Here is a 22,802-nt window from a genome sequence, read left to right as displayed (position 1 = left end):
TTACTGGAAATAGCAAGCAAAATAACCATGCAGCAAGCTAAAACACTATGCAAATGCTTACTACCAACAGTACATTGTTGGCTAACAACAATGCACTGCCCATACAGTGCAAAATGAAAAGATATGTGAGCAGATCTGAAAAAATCAGCAGTTCATACTACAATACAGCTTATTTCAACCAGATGTTGTGACCTGAGGGCATGATGCTCCTATGAGGGAGTACATTGTTGGAAATCAACAATGGTTCTGTCTGGTTTTTTCCTACTGATTTCCAAGAATATGTACCTGTGTTACAGCTAGCACTAGGTACAGGAGTGACTGGGCTAACGGGGAATGGGAGCAACAATGACATTCCAGAACCTAATAAGAATATTACAAATCGAACACGTTATATATGATACATAGATGCACAAACATTAGGGAGGAATTCAGTGTTGCGCTAAGGCATTCATTCCTTCAAGGTACATATTTTGGCTCTACACTCCTGTTCCCCATCCCACTGTTCCAAGAGGTCTCCCCATTCCCCCATGATAATAGGGGGGAGGGGAATGAGGGTGAGGAAATCATTCCATCAAGGAAGCATAACGGCCTGCACTGACAGAGCCTCTTAGTGCTACTTTGAATTCCTTCCTGAGTTTAAATAATATTTTCCTGTTTTATATTTAAAATAGGTTCTTGCACTTGTGCATGCAACTTTCTTTTATATGTATTAGTTGCTAAACAATTTCCTTCTCCTTAAATAACACACAGTAATATCTTATTTATTTTTTTCATGTTTGTGTCCCATTTTTCTTCCAGGGAGCTCACCATGGAATATTTTAGTAATTGTATTGTACTGACATGTACATGCAAGTACATGCAAGTATTGCTATGTAGCTACGGTAATAATATAATACATGAGCATTACCAATTCTATCCACTCAACAAATCTACAAAAGGTAGGTTTAGGCTGAAGTAAAGTTGTCAAAAGCTACCCAAAGTGCCTCATGACTGAACAAGGATTTGAGCCCAGATCTTCCAAGGTGAAGTCTGACACTCTAACCACTTCACAATAGCCACAACCCAACATGAAGACATGTACTGTTAGTCTATGGATTTTGGTCTAGATGTGGAACTACATGATGTGCCATACAATCCTTTGAATGTTTACTTGGAAATACCGTAAGTCCCACTGAGTTCAATGAGATTTACTCTAAAGTAAGATAGCATAGGATTGCAGCCTCTGATATAAACATATACCCAAGTGATTCTGGGCTTAATAAAAACGTAAGTATCTGTGAAATTATGAAATGAATAAGCTGACCACTCCTTTGTACCATAAACGAAGATACTGCCTCCATGATTCATTCATCCGATATATTTAAACAAAATATTAGTAATAGTTTCTGCTTTTCACAGTGCCTCTACTTCTGTAATGTGTTGACTTCATTTTGAGGAATACCAAAGAGAGCTGATATCACAAAACAAAGAGCCACATTTTCATGAACCTCAATTCTACATGTCAAGTTATATTTTGAAAATGGCACTGTTCCCTTTATTTTCTTTTAAATGTAAATTAAACAGCTTAAAATATACCACATATCATAGACAAATATGCCCCTACTTTATTAATAATAATTTCCTGACAAACTGAAACCATGAGAAACTTTATTTCACACATACACCCCGCAACAACTTTTGTAAACTGTAATGGGATTTCAGCTGCAGAATTTCCTGATGAATTATGTCCCCATGTAACAACATTATGGCTTTCCTTTTCGTTTCTTATTTATCCCGTAAATACTTATTTGTTTATGACTGTTTGGTTCTGTTGGTATTAATGCTTTAAATAGTAAAATCTTCAGCTAAAGGAAATACACAGCAAAGCTCATTTAAATAAACTAAATGACCATGCAACCAATCTAATATTTCAAATCATAGTGAATGAATCATTGATTAGCAATTTTCCAGCTCTTGCCCTACTCCCAGCTGGTTGGTCTGATTTGTGAATTATGATTGAAAGAATCACTACTGGTTGCAGAAAAGTAGTCTTAGATTCAGTCCCAACCAGCGAAAATAACACAGGTGTCATTCTAACCTTAGTAAATATTGTCTTAACTCAGACTGAATCTAGATTTAGTTTTATTGGCAATGGTAGACAATGCTATCACCTGTGTGATTTTTTTACAGTCATTCACAATCTCATACTAGGCACACAATGATCTAAACAAAACATGGAAGTAAATTTCATTGATTTAAATGGCACATGATCTCTTAATAACTAAAGTTAAGTTTAGAATGTTACTGCTATTGTAAGCATTGAGTAAACCAATTTTATTCTTGTTATTGTTAGTGCTGCTTATTATTTAGATGTTTTGGAAGGCAACAAGTACCCCTCAAAACTCTCTCATATGTACACCATTATTGATGTTTTGGTACTTACATGTTTTGCAGCATCCTTCTAAGAATGGTACAATATATCCTCCAACCTGAATTTGTATTAAAAAAAAAGTCACTACCAGTATAAAATCATTTTTAGCACTAATTCACAGGTTGTAGTAGTAGTAGAGATGAACTATTAGAAGAGCACTTAACTGCACTATCAAGAAAACTAAACAGTAAATAAACCAGAATCTAGAGAATAATACAATATTTATTTTAACTGAAACAAAATATGAGCCTAAATAGCTCAGTTGGTTACAGCGTGATGCTGTTAAATGCCAATATTGCAGGTTCGATCCCCATATGGGACAGATACATATTCCTGCATTTCCAACTCTACAGTTCTGTGATTCTACAGTTCTGTGATTCTATTATTACATTTTTTAAAAAAAACAACAACAACCTGAGATTCAGCGTAACATTCACTCTAAACAAAAGTCAGATCAACAGATTAGGAGCAACATAGCAAGGCTGCTCTTGAAAGTCTACTTGAGAGGAAAATGTAAGTATAATCCTCTAGGCACTTTGCCTGCCCCTCTGAACTGCATTGGAGTGATACAATATTTGCTTTCTTCCCATCATCTGTAGAACACTTCTACACCTGGTAAATCAATGAGCAGTCACAGTGCTCACTGTAGAGGCTTTTTTACCTTTATGGCTCTGAAAAGACACACACACTCTCTCTCTCTATCTATTTATTTATTTATTTATTTATTTATTTATTTATTTATTTATTTGCATCTATATCCCTCTTTCGTTCCAAGGAATTCATGGTGGTGTACATGGCTCTCCCTCTCTCCATATTATCCTCACAACAATGCTGTCAGGTAGGTTAGGCTAAGAGGTGGAGACACTCCCAAAGTCACCCAGTAATCTTCATGGCTGAATGGGGATTTTAATCCTGGTCTCCCAAGTCCTAGTACCTACAGGCTAACCACTTTACAGCACTGGATCTATGGTAGTTTACATTACATATAGCTCTATGGTAATTATATTACCATGATGTTGTGAGCATCCCTGTTTCCCCACCAGTGCTGCCAGGGGTGTGGTGGACACACAGAGACTTACAGCATGGTGGTTTTGTGATCTATATGTTAAGTAGATCTAAATGTTATAGCCAGGAGAAGGGTCACTCACCAGAGGGAGGACTGATTTCAACAGCATCCCATTTCCAAATGCAAAGTCTAACCTGTGTTCCGGCTCTTTAGCCTTTACGACCTTTTGTTCTATCTTGTTGCAATAAATGGAAGTGTCCAGAGGAAGCAAAATAAAAGCTTTCAAAATCGAATGCAAAATGGATGAACCACTGACCTTCACACATTCTGTTTCATTAAACGGTGGACAGCTGATGGCTGATGTAATTAGAACAGGTCCAAATGGTGTGTTTGTGCAGTCGTATCTGACACAGTTCGAAATCCAACTGGTGCCAGGCTATTTTGAGTATTTAAAATAATTATCAGAAATACAAACACTTCAAAAACCAATAGAATTTGCAGTTTTTTAAAACAAACAAACAAACAAACAAACTTGATTTAAGGTCAAAATAAGCCACTTGCTCGCACTGAGGGAGCTTTCACTGACATTCCTAACACCAAATACAATCAGTATTGTGCCTTTCTGAGAAACAAGACTTCCAGATGCATCCACAAAGTAATACAGTTCTGCACTGTAGCAACCTTGGTTTATTATATTTCTTATTCCCACATAGTCCTGTGACAGACCAGCATAATTCAATGTGACTTCTGAAAGGTTACATAACTCTATGTGGGGTGCAAATTAGTAGTGAAAGCATTGCTGTTTCTCTTCTGTCCCACCTCTTGTGAAGAGAAGCCAAAGCCTACATACTGTTAAAGAGCTGTACTATTGCTCTACTACAGGCATCGCCAACCTGTGGCCCTCCAGATGTTTTGGCCTACAACTCCCATGATCCCTAGCTAACAGGACCAGTGGTCAGGAATGATGGGAAATGTAGTCCAAAACATATGGAGGGCCCAAGGTTGGGGATGCCTGCTCTACTATCTATAGTGCTCCTTATTGATCTTACAGTTGTTAATTTTCCCACCTTAAGATTTTTCAATAAAATGAAATGATGGGAAGAAGAAGGGTCAGCAACTGCATTTGGCCACTAGACTCAGCACTTACCCATGTCCTCAAGGTGGCTGGGAGGTTGATGCTGTGCAAGCACACTGGTGGAGCCAATCTTGCACTCCTGCTGGCTGGTGTGTTTGCATGGCACCAACTGCCTCACTACCTTGCCCTCTCCCTCACAATAAAAACAGTGACTCCATTGTCAGGAGGCCAGGTGAGTACCATCATCCCACCATGTCATTCACTACTGTCCTGGTAGCTCCCATCATACACAGCTCTGCTATCACCAGAGTAGGAATGTGCAACGGACTTCCGGGTTGGTGCCTCCGGCAATGGCAGAGTTCCTCTGATCAGGAGGAACTTGCCCTGTGGGAATTTGGGTCTGTACCGCTGCAGCGAAGGCGGAGACCCGTAAAAATCACAGGTGGGAGTAGCCTGTGAATGTGGGATTTGGCGGGCACCTTTTGCACCTCCCCTACTCGCAGGGAAACCCGGTTTTGGGGATCTGGAGTGACATGGGGTGAGCGGCGCGGTGCTTCGAATTGTCTGCTTCTTCCACAGAGTGAACCCACATAGCTGTTGCCGGAGAGCATTGACTTTTTCCTGTGGACAATTTGACTCCAAAGTAATTACCCGTGAGTAGAGCTGAGACAGGAGAATGGGATTTTAAAAGTTTAATTTGGCATCGAAACGGGGAGGTTCAAAACAGGAAGTCCGCCTTCCCTACTTGTAAACAGACTGAGGCAAGGAGGCTGTAGGCTGAAGTCTTGGAAAGCCTTTTGTAAAAGCCTAAATTTCCATCGGTAAAGAGCACAAAACCCCCCTTGGAGGCAGGAGAAGGGGGGGGAGTTGTGGACTGAGTATGCCTGCAGGAGAGAGTGAAGGGAGTTAAAATACCGCCACTCTGACCCTGGATACGGGCTGCCAGTAGGGTTGACGTTTTGGAATGTTCATTGACAGCATTTAGAACGTTCCTTGACAGCTAGCAAAGGAAGAGAAATACATTGTTTCTATTGTCTCCGGCTGCTTCTAAAAAGGAGTAAAAAGTATCTGAAATCTGAAATTAATTTTGGATTGTATGAGTTGTGTTTAAAGGGGACATTGTTTCCCTCTAGTAGAAATCTCTGAAATTGGTTACTTTATAAGAGCTGGGCTAGGGGGACTTCCAGCTGTAAGATAAGAACTGTGAGACTCTGAGATTGACCTTGAATCTCTCAAGTGTTATGGCAAATGGAAAGGAAAAAACAGATGAAATGTCGACAGAAGAGGCCTTAGTGGTCGCTTTAGTGAAAATAAATGATTCGTTGGAACAGCTTCACAGGAAAATAGACAATCTGGGACAAAAGGTGAACACCAACACAGAAACCATTCAGAGATTGATACAGGAATTTACGTCGACACGGCAAACTGCAGATGAAGTCAGGGAGAAAACCCTTGCTGCTGAATGTAAAATAATACAACTGGAGTGTGAGAGAGCCCCATCCATTCAAAGGCAATTCGATGTGACATCTGTTATGATGGAACTTAAAGGAAAACAGAAGAATTTGAGGACCAGTGCCCTACCTGAATTGGGAAAGGAAAGCCTGACAGAGCTTCAGGAGGAGACTGGACTAGCATCGGTTGAGAAAGAGAGGCTTTTGGGGGCCAGTATGACCGTCAAAAATGTGAATTTATTTAAGGTAACTGTGAAGGACATTGGATTGAAGAGAAGGTGGATTGGGAAATATGGACAAATCTGAAGTTGCTACTGTTGGGCCGAGTCGTTGTGGTGGGGATGAGGGTTGCTGTGATGCTGGGGATGTTGCTTTCGTTTCAAACAGTGCAAGTTTTGGATGGGATGGATTGTATCAGGAGGTGGCGGAGGGATGTTTTTGGAGTTGTTTGGCAGGGCAGGAAGCCTCGAGTAAAACTTAAGATATTGATGGATGCTAAAGAAGGAGGTGGACCTGCCCTGCCAGACCCCTAAACTTTGTTGTGAATCATCTGCTCGTTGCTTGCTGAGAGAATGGTTGTCTCCTGGAAGTACAGAAGTGTTGGATAATGGCAGATGAAGTTGATGGACTAGATAGAATTGGCGGAAAAGACTGGCAAGATCCGAGACCAGGGAGAAGAGTCGGTGGAAGAAGACTGGGAAAAGTTTAAAGATTATTTATAGAAATATTGTAAAATTAATGAATGTTAGAAGAACGTTGGAATGAAGTTATATGGCTTCAGTAGAAATGTTATAAGGAAGTATAAATAGATTAATAGAGTATTAAAGGAAAATAAGGTTAAAATGTGTTAAGATAATTATAGGATAGAAAACAGGGGAAGATGGATAGGAATTGGAATTAAGTATAAATAGATTAATTGAGTTTTAAAGGGAAAAATATGGTTAGAATGTGTTAAGATAATTATAGGATAGAAAACAGAGGAAGATGGAAAGGAATTGCTGAAACAATTAACAGAAGTGGAATACAAAAAGAGAGGTGTGAGGAGGTTGAAGAAATAAGGGAAAGAAAGATAAGATGTTGAAATTGAAATTTTAAATGGTTTTTGTTTTGTTCTGTTTTGTCTTGTTTGTTTATTTTATTATGTTTGGTTTTTTATTATGTATTGTATTGTATTGTATTGTATTGTATTGTATTGTATTGTATTGTATTTGTCAGGGAACTGCCATCGGAGGGACAGGTGGTGGAAAAGGGCTCACGGAGGTTGGGAGAGACCCAGCAGCTGAAGCAGGAACCAGCAGGGGGAGAGGTGGGTCTCTGAGGGAAAGCGAGCAAGAGGGATGGCTCAGGGACACTTCCAGCGAGAACAGTGGGGAGGTTTCTGGACCTCCCATAGGGAGACCCACTCCTCGCCGGAAACTGTCATGCCGTGAGTCCAGAAGACGTGTTTCCGTTAAGGAGCTTTTATGTTGGAAGCGATTCCGAAAGCAGCCACTGTCGGAATCTGCCAGGGACTAGAGGAGCCATGTTTGAGGGGCTCCGTCACAGACAGAGGTTTGTGGACTTGAACAAACTCTGAGGGACTACGATTTTACGCACAAGCAGCTCATCATCCCATCACAGTATTATATGTTTTTTTCTTTTTTGGCTTTTTTGTAGTGTTGTGCTTAATTTGTTGGAAACTTAATAAATATTATTTTTTTAAAAAAGGAATGTGCAACTTCATGTTTCCTAAATTTGTTCACTAATGTAGTTTGAGCACAGATTGCTTGCTCAAAAAATTCCACAACAGGTTTTTTGGTTCAGAAGCACAAACTTAATTAAGCACTTACACTTAGTAACCAATGAGAGCTACTCTCCCTCCATAAGAAAAACTGTAAGTACGAATTTACCTTAAAATGTGAAACTGTTCCATTGCTGAAAGAGTGAACACAAGACACATTCTTGCATTTTCCACAACAAGTTGTTAAATCCTCTGGAGGTTCATAGACTTCATTCTGAAAAAGTAAAGGATATCATTTCAAATATAGTTCAAATCAGGAATTAAGATTTTTTATTACAATATTCCGTTGGACTCTGTCATAGTATCTAACATTACTATTAAATGTATTATTGCACCTTAAATAAATGTACTGCTGCTATTATTAGGAGACCAGTGTACTTCAATGGCCCTTAGACTTGCATATGGGGAAGTTGGGTTCATGCTGTGGCTCAGCCACTTTGAAATTGATTGTGGGCCTTTCAACGTGATCAGTTTTTTGCATGATAAAAGTACAGTTCATACACATTTGTTGTGTCCAAGACAGATTATCTTCTGTTGCCAAGATGCCAAGATACAATAAAACCAGGATAACCTGGTTAATGTCCATCAGTGTTTGAGGCAACAACTTCTTAAGTTCTGCAGAGAAGTCAAGCATGGCTATTAAGTTTTAATTCATGCAGTGGTTTGACTTCTGTTTGCCCATGGCAATTACTCAGCTTAAATAATGAACTATGTTTGCATTTTCTAACACATTTATGTGTATCACATGCACATTCATGTTTACACCACTAAAGCATACATAAAATGACTTTCTGTATTCCATATTAGCAAAAACATGAGCTTTTTCACAATTAAATTGCATTTATGCATAGTGCTATATTCCAACAAGCTTTTGTCCAACACTAATAGCATGATATCCTGTCCTCATAGAAAGGATTGTTCGCTGCATTTGCTGTAGCAGAATAGTTACGATGGTGCTCAGTTTCTTGTTTGTTGTACAGAAGCTCTTCAAGCCTTAACAAACAGATACAATATCAATTGCTTCAATATATGGGAAAATTTTCACCAGGAACAAAATGAATTGTATCAATTGATTCATTGTAACGTTCGGTAAATATACTCTACATTTCTGCAGCTTGCTTTGATCCTTGAAACTATTACCTATGCCGTGGAGTTAACTTCTAACAGCAAGTACGGTATTTACTTTTGTAGAACAAATCATAGCAGCATTAAAACATCTGTTCTTATAACTGAATGTTATCAATGGGACAACCACCAATCCCAGTATTCAAATAAGACCTCTTGTTATAAGACATCAGAGATTCTGGGTGGGGAAATTAGTGCAACTGCACTAGTTTCCTTTATTCTTAATAAATTTATTATTCCTATCTGCTGTTCTATTTTACCAGAGAAAACCCAAAGTTAAATTCTAAACTTCTTACAGATTTGCACCTTGCCGCACAATCTATAGTGGATATATTTATCCGATAGTACTTGGTAACAGGATCAACTATGCTTGTGCAGTAGGAAGTGTGGCAAACACCATCAGGTGAGTGTTCAACAATGGACTGTCCTGGATGCAGAACACCTCTCTCGCTGCTTAGGCACACTTTGTCTCTTGCTGGAACAGATTTCCAAAAACAAAGTACATTGGATAAAGTTAACTGAAATAATCAAAACAGTTGACAATTGATGCTTCAAAAGAAGAAAGAAAAGTGAGGACATAATACTTTTAGATCTTCACAAATATCATTTGGCTTATTTGTGAAAGTGTATCTATTTATGACTTTCTGTTGGCTCATCCTGGTTGCCTCTTAAAAAAACCAAAGGACACATTCATTAAACATATCTGCGCAGCTTTTCTTGAAAGCATAAAATATATGCAGGAAAATTTTCTAAGAATTATTTCCTTAGAATAATGAGAAACTATAGATTTAGAACAATTTATAACTATTATACTAACACTGATATACCGTAAATAATAATAATAATAATAATAATAATATTTCCAATCCTTCTACATAATGCTTCCTTGAGAACACAGCAGCAGCATATGAAACTGGTTTGTCTTCCACTTCTGCTTCATCATGGTTCATTGTTTCATACAGACAAATGTGTTGATATTAATTATGGCTCATCTGAAATAAGCTATCTTGAAACCAAGTTAGCTTGTTTCAAGCAGATGATACTTAATGTTAGCTACTTTGTGCAAGCTTGGATAAAGCAAAAAACTGCTTAAGCAAAAGGGGAAGTAAAAGCTTACAAACCTCTGGAAGGGGAGGAGAGTGTCCTAAACTATGGTACACCATGATGTGTGAATGTGGCCATAGCCTTGAGTTAAATAGGATAAATTAAATGCTTTTTTCAACCAAAAATCTTGTATACTTACAACACTTGTACTTAGTGCAGTGACAAACATTTTCTGTGCTGTTCTGGAATTGTTCATCTATAATCAGTTTCTCTCCCTGTCCATAAAAGAAGAAAAATACAATTACTATGTCATTAATGTACACTGGGAGGTAAAAATCTGGTTTCATAGCAATGTTTAGAAATAGGGAATGGAAAAGGTAGCCTCTGCCTAGTGGTATTCATGCTCAGGGAACACAGGCCTAAAAATAATACAATATTTCTTCCTCTCAGGCAGTTTACTTTTACCGGTTTATGTTCAAACATTAAGTATACCACCCAATCTTATAATGATCATTTAAAAGTCTGATTGGATTCATTGCACTTATTCCTAATTATGCACAGGATGTCTTAGTCAAAGGGAAATTACATGCAATTCACTGCATACTAAAAGGCAATTTCTTTGTCAATGTTTGCTAAAAGCAGTAGGTGTCATCCATTTCTGATGTTCCACTTGTGTACCAGACTTCTGCATCTACAAATGGGACTTCCCATTCCTCTCCTACCCCAACGCCCTCCTCCTAAATGTGCTCTGGAGTTTTGGGGAAGTCCTGCTGTGTCTGCTGGTGTGATGTTGGATCTCACCCATCATTCCTAATCCAAATGCTATGTGAGCATTTGGATGCTTTCCTGAATGCTTTCCTGCTTTCACAAACAGAAGCAGATACTGGATCAAAATACTGGCTACTTACTGCAAATGTTCATTCCAGGGAACTGTGCAGAAAGTATACAGGAAACAGAGCTAAGTCATCCTACCACCCAAGGCAGACAAGGTCACATGAGGCAGAGGTGTAGAGAATATGTAGCTCCTGTGTTTCCACCCACAACCCCCTTTCTGGCCATATCTGTGCAAGAGGCATAGCACTCTCCCAGAACTGACATGGCCCATAGAAGAGGTAGGAAGCTATACACAGTACTCCAAGCTCATCAAGCTGAAAAAAGGGTGCAGCTGGATGTCTCCTGCATACTCCTCTGAAAGAACATTTATGATAAGCAACCAATGGTTAATTCCCTGGTTGGTGAGCAGGAGCTACCCAGGAAACAGAGGGATATATGCACAAAATCAGCCAATTAGGGAGGGATAAATTTATTTCCAGATGCCTTTATGTCCCCAAGGGAGGAGGCTACAGAGGCAGTGCTGCCCTACTGGAGTGAGCTGAGATATTTAATAATGTTGAAAGACTCTGGCCTCATGCACCTTGGTGATGGAAACACACAGCCAATGGGCCAATGTGAACATGTTGATTTCTCCTCCTCCTCATCTGGGGTGAAAGGATACAAAAGTGAGTGAGAATTATGAAATTGTTTCATAATTATGAATTATGAAATTATGAAATCAAACTTTCTAGGCCCTCCTGACATCTAATTTATGGCATGCCTATGTGGGGCTTCCCTTGTGCTTGATCCAGAGGCTGTGGTTAGTGCAGAGTGCTGCAGCACGATTGCTGACAGGAGTGAGGCCTTGTCAGCATGTAACACTTGTGCTCAGAGATTTGCACTGGTTGTCAATCTGCTACTGGGCCATGTTCAATGTGTTGCCATTAGTATACAATGTCCTTAACAACTTGGGATCAGTTTACCTATGAGATTGCCTTGCTCCACATGTGCCCACTCAATTGTTTCAATAGCTGGAACTGGCACTACTACAGGTGCTACATAATGCCCATTCCAACATGGTAGAGTCCTACCCTCCAGAGCATGCGAAAACAAGCTTGTTCCACCTTCCACGTGACAGCCTTTAAGATACTTGAAGATGACTATCATATCTCCTCTCAGTCTCCTCTCATTCTTGTTCAACAATATAAATAATGGCAACAAATTCAGTCTATGTCAAATATGACTGGAGTCAAAGATGGACAGCACAATTTGCAGGCAGTTCATTGTATTAGAATAACATTTAAAATGTGTTTTAATAGGATTTTCTCCTTACCAGTTTACACTGAGGCTTAGGAACGGTTTCACATGCACATTCTAAAATGGGGAAAGGAAGTGACAGAATAAATGTTCATACACTTTCATGAATGCCAGCAATCAGCAGACAAAGTTATTTCCTAAAATGATGCAGTTCAACGTTTGCCAGGCATTCCATAAACAAGTCTTGTAGCACCTTAATTACTAGCAGATTTATTGTGGCACACACTTTATGGGCTAGAGCAGGCATTGGCAAACTCGACCCTCCAGATGTTTTGGAATTACAGTCCCCATCATTCCTGACCATTGGTCCTGTTAGCTAGGGATGATGGGAGTTGTAGTCCGAAAACAGCTGGAAGGCCAAGTTTACCTATGCCTGGACTAGAGTCACTTCATCTTAAAAAAGCAGTATCCTCAACAGTCATCCAGTTTCTCTAAAGTTTTATTCCCCTGAGTCAGAGCATTCCAATCTTCTTCATTCTCAAATAATGTTCAAATTTCCTCAGATGTTTAGTGGATGTAGGGTTGAGCTTACTTTATTGCTATGAAGGGGGCATGGGTAGTGCACACATCTTTCCCCCTTTCCATTAAACACTCTGCAACCTCCCCCGCTGCCCACGCTTCCTGCTCTGAAAAAGCCCCTGTCTCAGCTGGGGAGCAGTAACCTTCCTGATCCCCAGCTGAGCTGTGCAAACAAGCTGCATTGTCCCAGCCTGCAAGCACCTGGGTGAAACCACCTCTCTATAAGACATCTCAATTGGCCCACACCATAGTTAGACTACTGATGGCTCCAGACATTGCTAGATTTTCAACATTAATTCAACATTGCCTTTTTATACTGCAAGATAAATTGATGTAACCTAATTAAAGGACATTGAAAACAACTGTACTTACCACATGTACGATATGGACAACACTTTTCTGGGCTCCATACTTCTACCAAGGACATCCCTAATAAACACTTAAATTCAGGACAACGGTAGGTTTCACAAGCTGCAAGTTAAAAGTGCAAAGAAAGAAACGGTGTTGAATGTTCAAGCAGGGAGAGCATTTCCAAAACTCATGACCAAAAATAAAATGTTCAGCAAAGCATAAAGCACATTCTTCATATATACTTCACACAAAATTTTGTTTATACATTGAATCATAGTAATTTGGTTTAATAAATTAATGACATTTTTAAGAGGCATGGATAGCATCTCTTGGTAATAACTCCATATGCTTATTCCATGACTGCCTTAAAATGATTAGGGTAGATTTAATGAGCTTGTCTCTTAATGAAAATTCTGTATTGTTCATCATTTACAGCACTGAAAAATCATTGCAAACAATTAAGAAAGCCTCTAGAGAAATCATCAACTCACTACACTGGTAAGCAGGACAACATCTGTCTGTTGTGTTGCCTTCCACAGTAAGCACTTCTCCTTCCTGGCACGCTGGAATTTGATCAGAGCAAATACCACATGCTGATAAAAAGAGAAATATTAAATTATTAGAAAGAACACATACATGCCATTTGTCTTCAGTTTTCTGTAAGTGCAAAAATTCTACGTAAAGGATTGATGAAACTATAATGAAAAGTTGAGCACCACCTAATTTCACTCCTGAATGCAGAACTGTCAACCTTACGTCTAGTTAGAGAGTCAGGATGAGAATGAGATTGGTGTTAGACTTTTGGCTGCCCCAATCGTGTGACTTTGATTGTAAAAAGAAAGAGGTCAAATTGGGTGGAGAAGCTTAATTTAGCTAAGTAGTTTTTTATTCATTGGGAGAAAGACTTTGCATAGCTTAAAAAGGGATCAAGTATAGGTGAAGTATGCCACAGAAACTAAATAGCACCCCTGTAACCTCAAACCACTCAGAGGGTGGAGTGCATGCAAGAGAATGCTTATTAGTTTTGGATGGGCTTCCAGTTTGGGCTGATAGAGTATAGGATGCTGAATGCACTCAGGGATTTGAGAAGCAGTCTTTCAGGATTGCAGTGGCCACCACGGAAGTGCAGTTGGGCTTTTAGAAACAACTGCAATTCAAAAGATTGGGTGGTGTGGGCTTGCAGGGGGTGGGGGAATTTGAATCAGTTCTGGTTACATTGTATACTTCATTGTAGCTTCTATAAAAGATGTGCCGGTCGAAAAACGGTGCCAGTACACCACTGCACACCGACACATCATTTCTCTCTGTGTAAGGTGTTTTGTTCTATCCCTCAAGTATCCATATTTTGGCTATTTTGGAATACAGAATACTGGACTAGGCAGTAGAGCTTCTCTTATGCCATTGTGGCATATATTCCTAGACAGTCTTCTTTGCTTACATATTAATCTACACGCTGTCAATAAGAACTAAATTTGAATACCACAGATATAGGATACACAGCAGGTGCCTTCCACATGGGCAGCAATCAGAGTTTGATCTGCTCGGCAGTTTGGAATCTGTTCCATAGACTCACATTTTGCTGGATCACATTCTGAAACAAACATAATATTTTCATAAAATATATGATATCCCATCCTGAAGTCTCCCTAAGGGGGCTTACACTAAATAAAAAAATATACCGGTAGCTACATCTTATTTCCTTCTGCGGTGTAACTAGGAATACTGGAGCAAACTGTGAAATATAGGTCTAGCACGTCCTCTATGTATGTTGGAGCAAGAGCTTCCACATACCACATTGATACAGTTTCTTCAGTCTTGCCTTCCAAGTATCTAAAAATGGATCTGGGACTAGTGCATGGAAAAATGCTTACAGGGCAAATGAGCACCGACCGCCAAGACCTTCCCAGGCTTGTTTACCTTTTTGTCTCTGTTTCCTTTTTCCTTTGCAACTGCACATGGCACAGGCTACTTTAGCTCTCAATTTTAGGAACAAGGAATATAACAGGGGCATGTGCAAAAGCAAACATTTCGGTTCCATCCCTCATGGGCAGTGGTGAGCCCAACAGGGCTCTGCTTGGAAGTTGCCATGTTTTGTAGTCCTAAGTCCCTTCCCAGAACAGGGAATGGATTTTCTGAATCAACTGGGGGCAGGGCTAATTAGGGTTTTTAAACATAATCAGGGAGAGGCAGGAGAAGGAGGAGACACTGTGCCCCTTCTCCCTCCCGGCCTCACAACCAAGAGCAGGAGGGTTCAGTCCTTACCCCGTGGAAAAGGAACTTGCAAAGGAGCACCCTGTGGCCCACAAGTGGAGGACTCAGTCCTACTGGGATCTGCTTCTCAAGCACTTCCCTGCAGGGAAGGCTCTTGTGAAGGGGTACCTTTACTATCCACAGGATTCAGTTCTGCTTAGGTCTGTGTCACTAGTGATTTTCCTGTGGGGAAAATCACCCTGCAGAAATAGACTCCTGCAGCCTTGCCTTCCCAATACCCTGCCCCTTGACAACTCAAGATCCAGCGTGACCCAACTTGGGACCAGATCTAGGGCTGTCTCTAATTTGGCTGAATCTGATGCCAGCCCTAATAATAACAGTAAAAAAGGTAAAGGTAAAGGGACCCCTGACCATTAAGTCCAGTTGCAGATGACTCTGGGGTTGCGGCACTCATCTCACTTTACTGGCCGAGGGAGCCAGCATTTGTCCACAGACAGCTTCCAGGTCATGTGACCAGCATGACTAAGCTGCTTCTGGTGAACCAGAGCAGTGCACGGAAATGCCATTTACCTTCCCACTGGAGCAGTACCTATTTATCTACTTGTACTTTGACATGCTTTCGAACTGCTAGGTTGGCAGGAGCAGGGACCGAGCAACGGGAGCTCACCCCGTCGTCGGGATTCAAACCGCCAACCTTCCAATCGGCAATCCCTAGGCTCTGTGGTTTAGACCACAGCACTACCCGCGTCCCAATAATAACAGTGGTCAAGGTCAAATATTTCAATAGAGATTCCTTTGCCAGATATTTCAATTCTTCATTCAATACCTACCACAACTGTAGCTAGGACAGCAGGAATCGTCTTGGTAATAGGTTGCCAGTTTCTCTAGGCCCTTGCATTCAGGAATAAACGTTTCACAGAGGCTCTGATTACAAGCTTTTTAGATCACAGCAAAAACAAGAGAAGAATAGGGTTGAATGGCATTAATAAAACTGATTGCATTTGTTGCGTATTACAGAGAGAGAGAGAGAGAGAGAGAGAGAGAGAGAGAGAGAGAGAGAGCGCCAGCCTCTCGGGCTGATATTTGTAAATGTTTTGTAAAATCCAAGAAGGCTTCAACTTGCTTTGTTGCTTGTGCCACATTAAACTTTTCTTCAGGCAATCAAATAAGTGGGGATAGAGTGCTATGAGAAGCTGTCATACTGCTGTATTCTGTTTATACATAGCTGCACTATGAGGACTTGATATATGGGCTCTCATTCTCCATTCCTGTCTTTAATGTTGACTGATTTTTAAGGTTAAAAGGGGCACAAGGGCCTGGTATGCAGTATTCACATTGCAGACTTATGTAAAGACAGGGTGGCAAAGTGGCTGGCAGCTGTCAATGAGGTTCTCTTCCTAGGTGAGTGCTTCTCCTTTCCAAGAAAAAAGCTGGGCTTAAAAGACAGCAAACTGTAACTTTTGAAACCAGTATTGTTCATGGAAACCTCAGAAATAGAACATCTTATTTGTCACAACTCCACCACCCCCCAAAGAATCTCAGCTGCTTCCTAACACTACTCCTACTCATCCACCTCCTAGATCAACATATCACTTTCTTCCTTGCACAGTATAACCTCAGCACTTGTCAAAGTGATGTACCTTATGAAAGCCCACATACTGCTTCCAAACACCTGCAAATTAAGTCATTTTGTGTTAGTTTGCATATATCTTAAATCAAGAAAAACTTGACTATAGTTTATAAGATATTGAAAGTCAGTGGTGCTGGTAAGAAAGTGTATATTAAGGATACTTACTACAAACTTTCTGGTGACAACAGGATTGCTCATCTGGTACAATTAAAGCTACTTCCCCAAAACGCTGGCATTCCAAGTCATTATTTGCTGAGCAGTTGTACTCCACAGGAGCAATGGTCTCATTGTCAACGCATTTGTGCATGCAGCATCCACTATGGGAGGTTTTCCAAGTCTCACCCAGTGCATGTGGCACTCCAGAAGTGTCTGTACAGGCTAAATTGTTGCCAAAAGGGGGGTAATTTATTTATTTTTATAAACGTCTAGATTCTATGACATGTTTACAACTACAGACATAAAGAATATATGACCATTGCAGAGGGGAAAAATTCCAAATCAATGCCACTTGTCAGGGGTTGGTAAAGCACTGTTACTCAGGAAACACACCTGAGTCATACACTCTTTCAGTCTACATTTTGCAGACACAGAATGGACTCCGTGAATCTTTTTTAAAAATCTGCATGCACACAAACCAACCATCTATGAGTAATGCAAAGAAATGGCTTTTAGACAGATCCCTGAACTGCAGCACTCTGAAAGCAACATTGCTGTTCTTGGGCCTGTTAGGAACTAGTTACATTCATTCTAAGGCCACTGCAGCTCCATGTTCAAAGGTGAGTCATCTGAATTCCATCCAGCTGTTCTAATGAGTTATCTGAGGGGAGCAGATTCTGCAGTTTATAGTTATAGGACTGATTTGAAACTTGGTAGTAGGAGAGGTATAATATTTGGGGTAGAAAGGATAAGTGACGGCTTATTTTGAAAAAGTTACGTGTTTGATGGGAGACTTTGGCAAGTCGACGGGTAGTGTGCATTCTTCTTCCACAGGCTTCTGCTGGGGTGCATTTTTGCTGGGGGAAATTTCTCCAGTTGTACTATGTGCTTTGGAAAATGGGTTGAAATGTTAGGTTGGGGGACCGACTAGTACGTTGCATTTCCAGGGGCAGCCCTCTCCATTTCACCACCTGAGGCAAAATGGGAATGTGCCGCTCCCCCTTCCGCTGCAGCCTTGCTTACTGGGGTCATGCGGTGGCTTCTGGAGAGATCTTCTTAGAAGCCAGCAGGGGCAGGTAGGACACTGTTCCATGGGATTCTGTTGTCTGAAGCAGCTGCCTCAGTCCACCTCATTGGCCTGACGATTACTCTTGAGTTGTGTAACATGTAGTTTTTATTTAAAAGGCATTTTTGTGGCCAATGTTCTTTAACGAGATTTCATAAGGGTATTTTGGTGTGTAGATAGTGCGGGAGCCCTGCACATGGCAAGTCAGCTCCTGGATGTAGGGATACCCTTCTGTATTCGCTAGACATTCATTTATTATTTTTCACATTTTTGTACCGCCCATTAAAAATAAGTTACCTGGGTACTGTACACATCCTGAGGGTGATCTAGAAACAGAAGTCTGTTTCCATTCATACATATGCTGGGTAGGACCAGAATAATTCATCATTGCTTGTCAAATGATACAAAATTCAATAGCATATTGATACTTACCACACTTCTCTTCAGGGATGCAAAGTGCAGAGTGTACACGGTGAAGGATGGTCCCTTCTGCGCAAACACACCCCTCAGTCAATATTGAACAAGAGTCTGGATCCTGAAGTTCTGGCTCCATATTTTGACAAGTGCTTGGTGTCTCACAGGCAGATATGCAGGCCTTATAGTAGAAACCTTCTGGACAGGGAAAGGCTAGCAACATAATAAACACAGTGTTTAACACAATGATGCTTCTTCGTGTAATATTTTACATGAGCTAATGTTTCATGTGAACTTGTGCAGGAAAACAGTGACAACACTTTGATTCACTGCAAATTATAAAGTAAAATTAGAGTGGAAAAATACAGTAAAGCTTAAATTTTCACCTGCTCACATGAATCTCCCCTTTCAACCAATTACCCCAACCCAATTATTCAAGACATATCTTTTATCTTGCAAGCACGCAATTAGAACAGCCAGTGGTTGAGAAGCAGATGACTGAAAAGTTAAGCACTTCCTCCCCTAAATTGCTTTTCTACTCAGAAGTATCCTTTCCAGTTCTGTATTTTTTGCCATGTGTAGTATAGGTTTGAGATTTTGTACATATTTCTACTGATTTCTCAACATTATTTCTATATAAAAAAGCTTGGACTTGAACCTCAGCATTTTGGCTCAAATTCATTGCTTTGTCCCATAGACTGCACTGCCTTTTCATCTTGCAGTAATCAAAGGTGCACAGCCTGGGAGTCATTTTGGACTCACAGCTCTCCATGGAGGCACAGGTCCAGGGCAGCTGTCTACCAGCTCCATCTGGTATGCAACCTGAGACCCTACCTGCTCATAGACTGTCTTGCCAGAGTGTTGCATGCCCTGGTTATCTCCCGCTTCGACTACTGCAATGTGCTTTATGTGGGGCTACCTTTGAAGGTGACTCGGAAACTACAACTAATCCAGAATGCGGTGACTGAGAGTGGCTGCTGGGACCATGTAACACCAGTCCTAAAGGATCTTCACTGGCTCCCAGTATGTTTCCAAGCACAATTAAAAGTGTTGGCACTGACCTTTGAATACCTAAACGGCCTCGGCCCAGGATACATGAAGGAGTATCTCCACCCCCATCACTCAGCCCGTACACTGAGGTCCTCCTCCGAGAGCCTTCTCCTGGTTTCCTCACTGCGAGAAGCAAAGTTACAGGGAACCAGGCAGAGGGTCTTCTCGGTAGTGGCTCCCTCCCTGTGGAACACCCTCCCTTCAGATGTCAAGGAGATAAAGAATTACACAACTATTAGAAGCCATTTGAAGGCAGCCCTGTATCAGGAAGTTTTTAATGCCTGATGTTTTTATTATGTTTTCTGATATGCTGTAAGCCACCCAGAGTGGCTGAGGAAAACTATTATCATCATCCTTATAGCTATTGCCATCAACAGCAAACAGAGTGTCTTTGATGTGAAGTACTTACAGCAATAATGAGAATTCCTCCATTCTATACAGATGTTAAATTTGTTACATGTTGCAACATAAGCAGCCAGTGCTATACATGGATTCTGAATGTATTCTTCATCTTGGACCCACATATCACAAAAGGAATCTGGAGAAACCTTAACACAAAAATAAAAGTCTTAACTTGATTACTGGTGGATAACTAGAGAAAAAAAAGATCATCATTAGGTGTTTGATGCCAAATAGAAGCTAGTGCAGTTTAATGGGTAAAAGACAGAGTCGCCACAATTCTAGGAAGCCCCTAATTATAAACTTGCATCTGTGATGAGCTCACTGTGTAGACAGCCATAAACAAGTGCCTCTTTCTCTCTCTTCCTCAGCCCTCATCCGCAATATGAAGTATAATAGTGACATAATGTGCATGGTGGCTGTAAGAGGAGAGGAAACCTCTAGGTACATAAAAATACAATTTTATTGGGCCCAAAATGTCATTAAAGGTAAAGGTAAAGGTACCCCTGCCCGAACGGGCCAGTCTTGACAGACTCTGGGGTTTGTGCGCCCATCTCACTCAAGAGGCCGGGGGCCAGCGCTGTCCGGAGACACTTCCGGGTCACGTGGCCAGCATGACAAAGCTGCATCTGGCGAGCCAGCGCAGCACACGGAACGCCGTTTACCTTCCCGCTGGTAAGCGGTACCTATTTATCTACTTGCACCCGGGGGTGCTTTCGAACTGCTAGGTTGGCAGGCGCTGGGACCGAGCAGCGGGAGCGCACCCCGCCGCGGGGATTCGAACCGCCGACCTTTCGATCGGCAAGCCCTAGGCGCTGAGGCTTTTACCCACAGCGCCACCCGCGTCCCAAAATGTCATTAGGACACAGTAAAACAAAAATGCTTTGTGTTCTCCAACTGGTCACTTCAAGAGATAAAGTTCACATGCAATTAGGTATGGCAAACGTTGGACAATTTCTCTGGCAGTTGAAGAAGCACCTCCAAGATGATGACAAATTATATGTGCTATAAGTAGTCCTCTTAGAGGTTGACACATCTTTGACATGTCGCTGCACCCTATAAAGGTGCTAATGTCAAACTCAGAAAATAATCACTAGTTGCTAGAGAATATTAGTAGCAGATGATGTGATGGGGGACTGCTCACCCAACCTCTGAACAATCACATCACTGCTGCTTACTGTGAGGTAGAGGTGGAGGGTCAAGGCCACAAGGAAGACTGGTTCTCCTAGCATTTTTGAGTCATGTAAGTATCCCTGCCACCTTGCCCTTCCCCCTCTACCTCCTGGTAAGAGCAGTCTTACAATGCTGTCTGCTGCTGGCATTAGTGGAGTATCAAAAAAATACGAAAAGCAATCATACCAATGCTTTATTAAATGTTCTGATTTATCTGTTTCTAATATATGTAGTACAGTACCTGTACTCTGATAAAAACTCAATGGTTCTGAAGCTATATGCAGCCTATCATAATTTCCCTGGAATTATTACTGTTGAATAATCACTTGGTTGATATGTGAAATAGGCAAAGTTGTTTGTCAGGGGAACAACCCATAAAATAAATACTTTTGACTCCTTAAATATTAACAAAAACAGATGATCAACAATAAATTTAGTTCAAACAGAGGATCAAAAGATAACATACGTAAGGATGGCAGCTGCTGAAGGTTTCGTTCAATAACGTGTTTAAACAAAGGGAACAGTCTGCGACTGAACAGTTAGTTTCATGAATTCTCTGTTCTCCAATATACTTCAATGTGTTTGGCACCTGCCAGCTATCTGTGAAAACAACTGAAGCACCTACAGTGCTTACGACGGTCCTGTTGGGTAGCATGAGATCATTTGCTGAGATTCCATCACAGAAGCCTGCACAAGAGTACAATATACAGATTAGCATATCTCCATGTACATACTATGATATTTTAGGACTGGCATCAGTATTATGCTAATCACAGAGTGGCTGCTTGAAACAGCCTCTGTGTAATGACTTTAACCCCATGGCTGTTATATTACGCTGAGCTTGTACAGTGGTGCCCCGCAAGACGAATGCCTCTCAAGACGAAAAACACGCTAGACGAAAGGGTTTTGCGGTTTTTGAGCTGCTTCGCAAGACGAATTTCCCTATGGGCTTGCTTCGCAAGACGGAAAAGTCTTGCGTTTTTTGCAAGTTTGTTTCCTTTTTCTTAACACCGTTAATACAGTTGCGACTTGACTTCGAGGAGCAACTCATAGAATGCGGTGTGGTAGCCTTTTTTGAGGTTTTTGGTGATTTTTGAAGCTTTTCCAAAACTTTTCTGACACCGTGCTTCGCAAGACGAAAAATTTGCTAGATGAAAAAACTCGCGGAACGAATTAATTTCGTCTTGCGAGGCACCACTGTATTTGCAATTTATGTGAAGAATCTCCACTGTATTAGCTACAGCTGCTGACCAAAATCTCCATATAGCATAGTTTGAGCCCCACCTAATGCCGCCTAATGCCAAAATATAAAATGGTGACCGATTCTCTATATTTTAGAATTGGCACAGGAAAACTTAGAGACGGAGGCATTTTAAGCAGCCTCTGTATGATAAACAATATGTGCAAACCAGCCCTAACAGCAGGAACCATAGTGTCCTATAAAGTACCAATCCTGCAAGATCTCTCAAAAGACATATATGGTGCATTAAAACTTTGCACCAAGCTTCCCTCTTGCTGGTTTTATACTGTTTTTAACTTGATTTAGGTATTTTGCCTAAGCTGGTTTTACATATATTTTTTTGCTATTGTGATTTTTTTTATAATTAGCTCTGGTGGTTCATTGTGTCTGCTTTGAATTGCACACTTTAATGCCGTTGTATACCGTATATTAAAAATTAATAAGAATACAGTAATGTATCTACGCAATGTAAAATTGGTTAATTAGTCTGATAATTCTTTATGAAATATCTCATGATTGGGGGAGAATAATTGTCAATTTGAAAAGTACATTCTGTGTCAACCCCTAATACT

At 40.7% G+C, this 22,802-nt stretch overlaps 1 protein-coding gene across 1 annotated transcript in view; it reads right to left on the bottom strand.

Annotated features, from left to right (window-relative positions):
* Positions 1-22,802, bottom strand: part of OTOG (otogelin) — a 98,393-nt gene that overhangs the window by 5,634 nt on the left and 69,957 nt on the right. Inside the window, exons 41-54 of the mRNA XM_082192748.1 lie at positions 21,457-21,677; positions 19,828-19,966; positions 18,387-18,581; positions 16,898-17,110; positions 15,933-16,037; positions 14,372-14,482; positions 13,383-13,484; positions 12,913-13,011; positions 12,038-12,078; positions 10,091-10,166; positions 9,144-9,322; positions 7,832-7,936; positions 3,733-3,852; positions 2,423-2,468 (exon numbers count right to left, since the gene is read on the bottom strand). Coding sequence (XP_082048874.1) covers positions 2,423-2,468; positions 3,733-3,852; positions 7,832-7,936; positions 9,144-9,322; positions 10,091-10,166; positions 12,038-12,078; positions 12,913-13,011; positions 13,383-13,484; positions 14,372-14,482; positions 15,933-16,037; positions 16,898-17,110; positions 18,387-18,581; positions 19,828-19,966; positions 21,457-21,677 — 1,752 coding nt within the window. The remainder of the gene's footprint in view (positions 1-2,422; positions 2,469-3,732; positions 3,853-7,831; positions 7,937-9,143; positions 9,323-10,090; positions 10,167-12,037; positions 12,079-12,912; positions 13,012-13,382; positions 13,485-14,371; positions 14,483-15,932; positions 16,038-16,897; positions 17,111-18,386; positions 18,582-19,827; positions 19,967-21,456; positions 21,678-22,802) is intronic.

This window comes from Podarcis vaucheri, assembly GCF_965113315.1.
Source record: "Podarcis vaucheri genome assembly, chromosome: 1".
Taxonomy (NCBI): domain Eukaryota; kingdom Metazoa; phylum Chordata; class Lepidosauria; order Squamata; family Lacertidae; genus Podarcis; species Podarcis vaucheri.
This window is presented reverse-complemented; position numbering and strand designations above follow the sequence as displayed.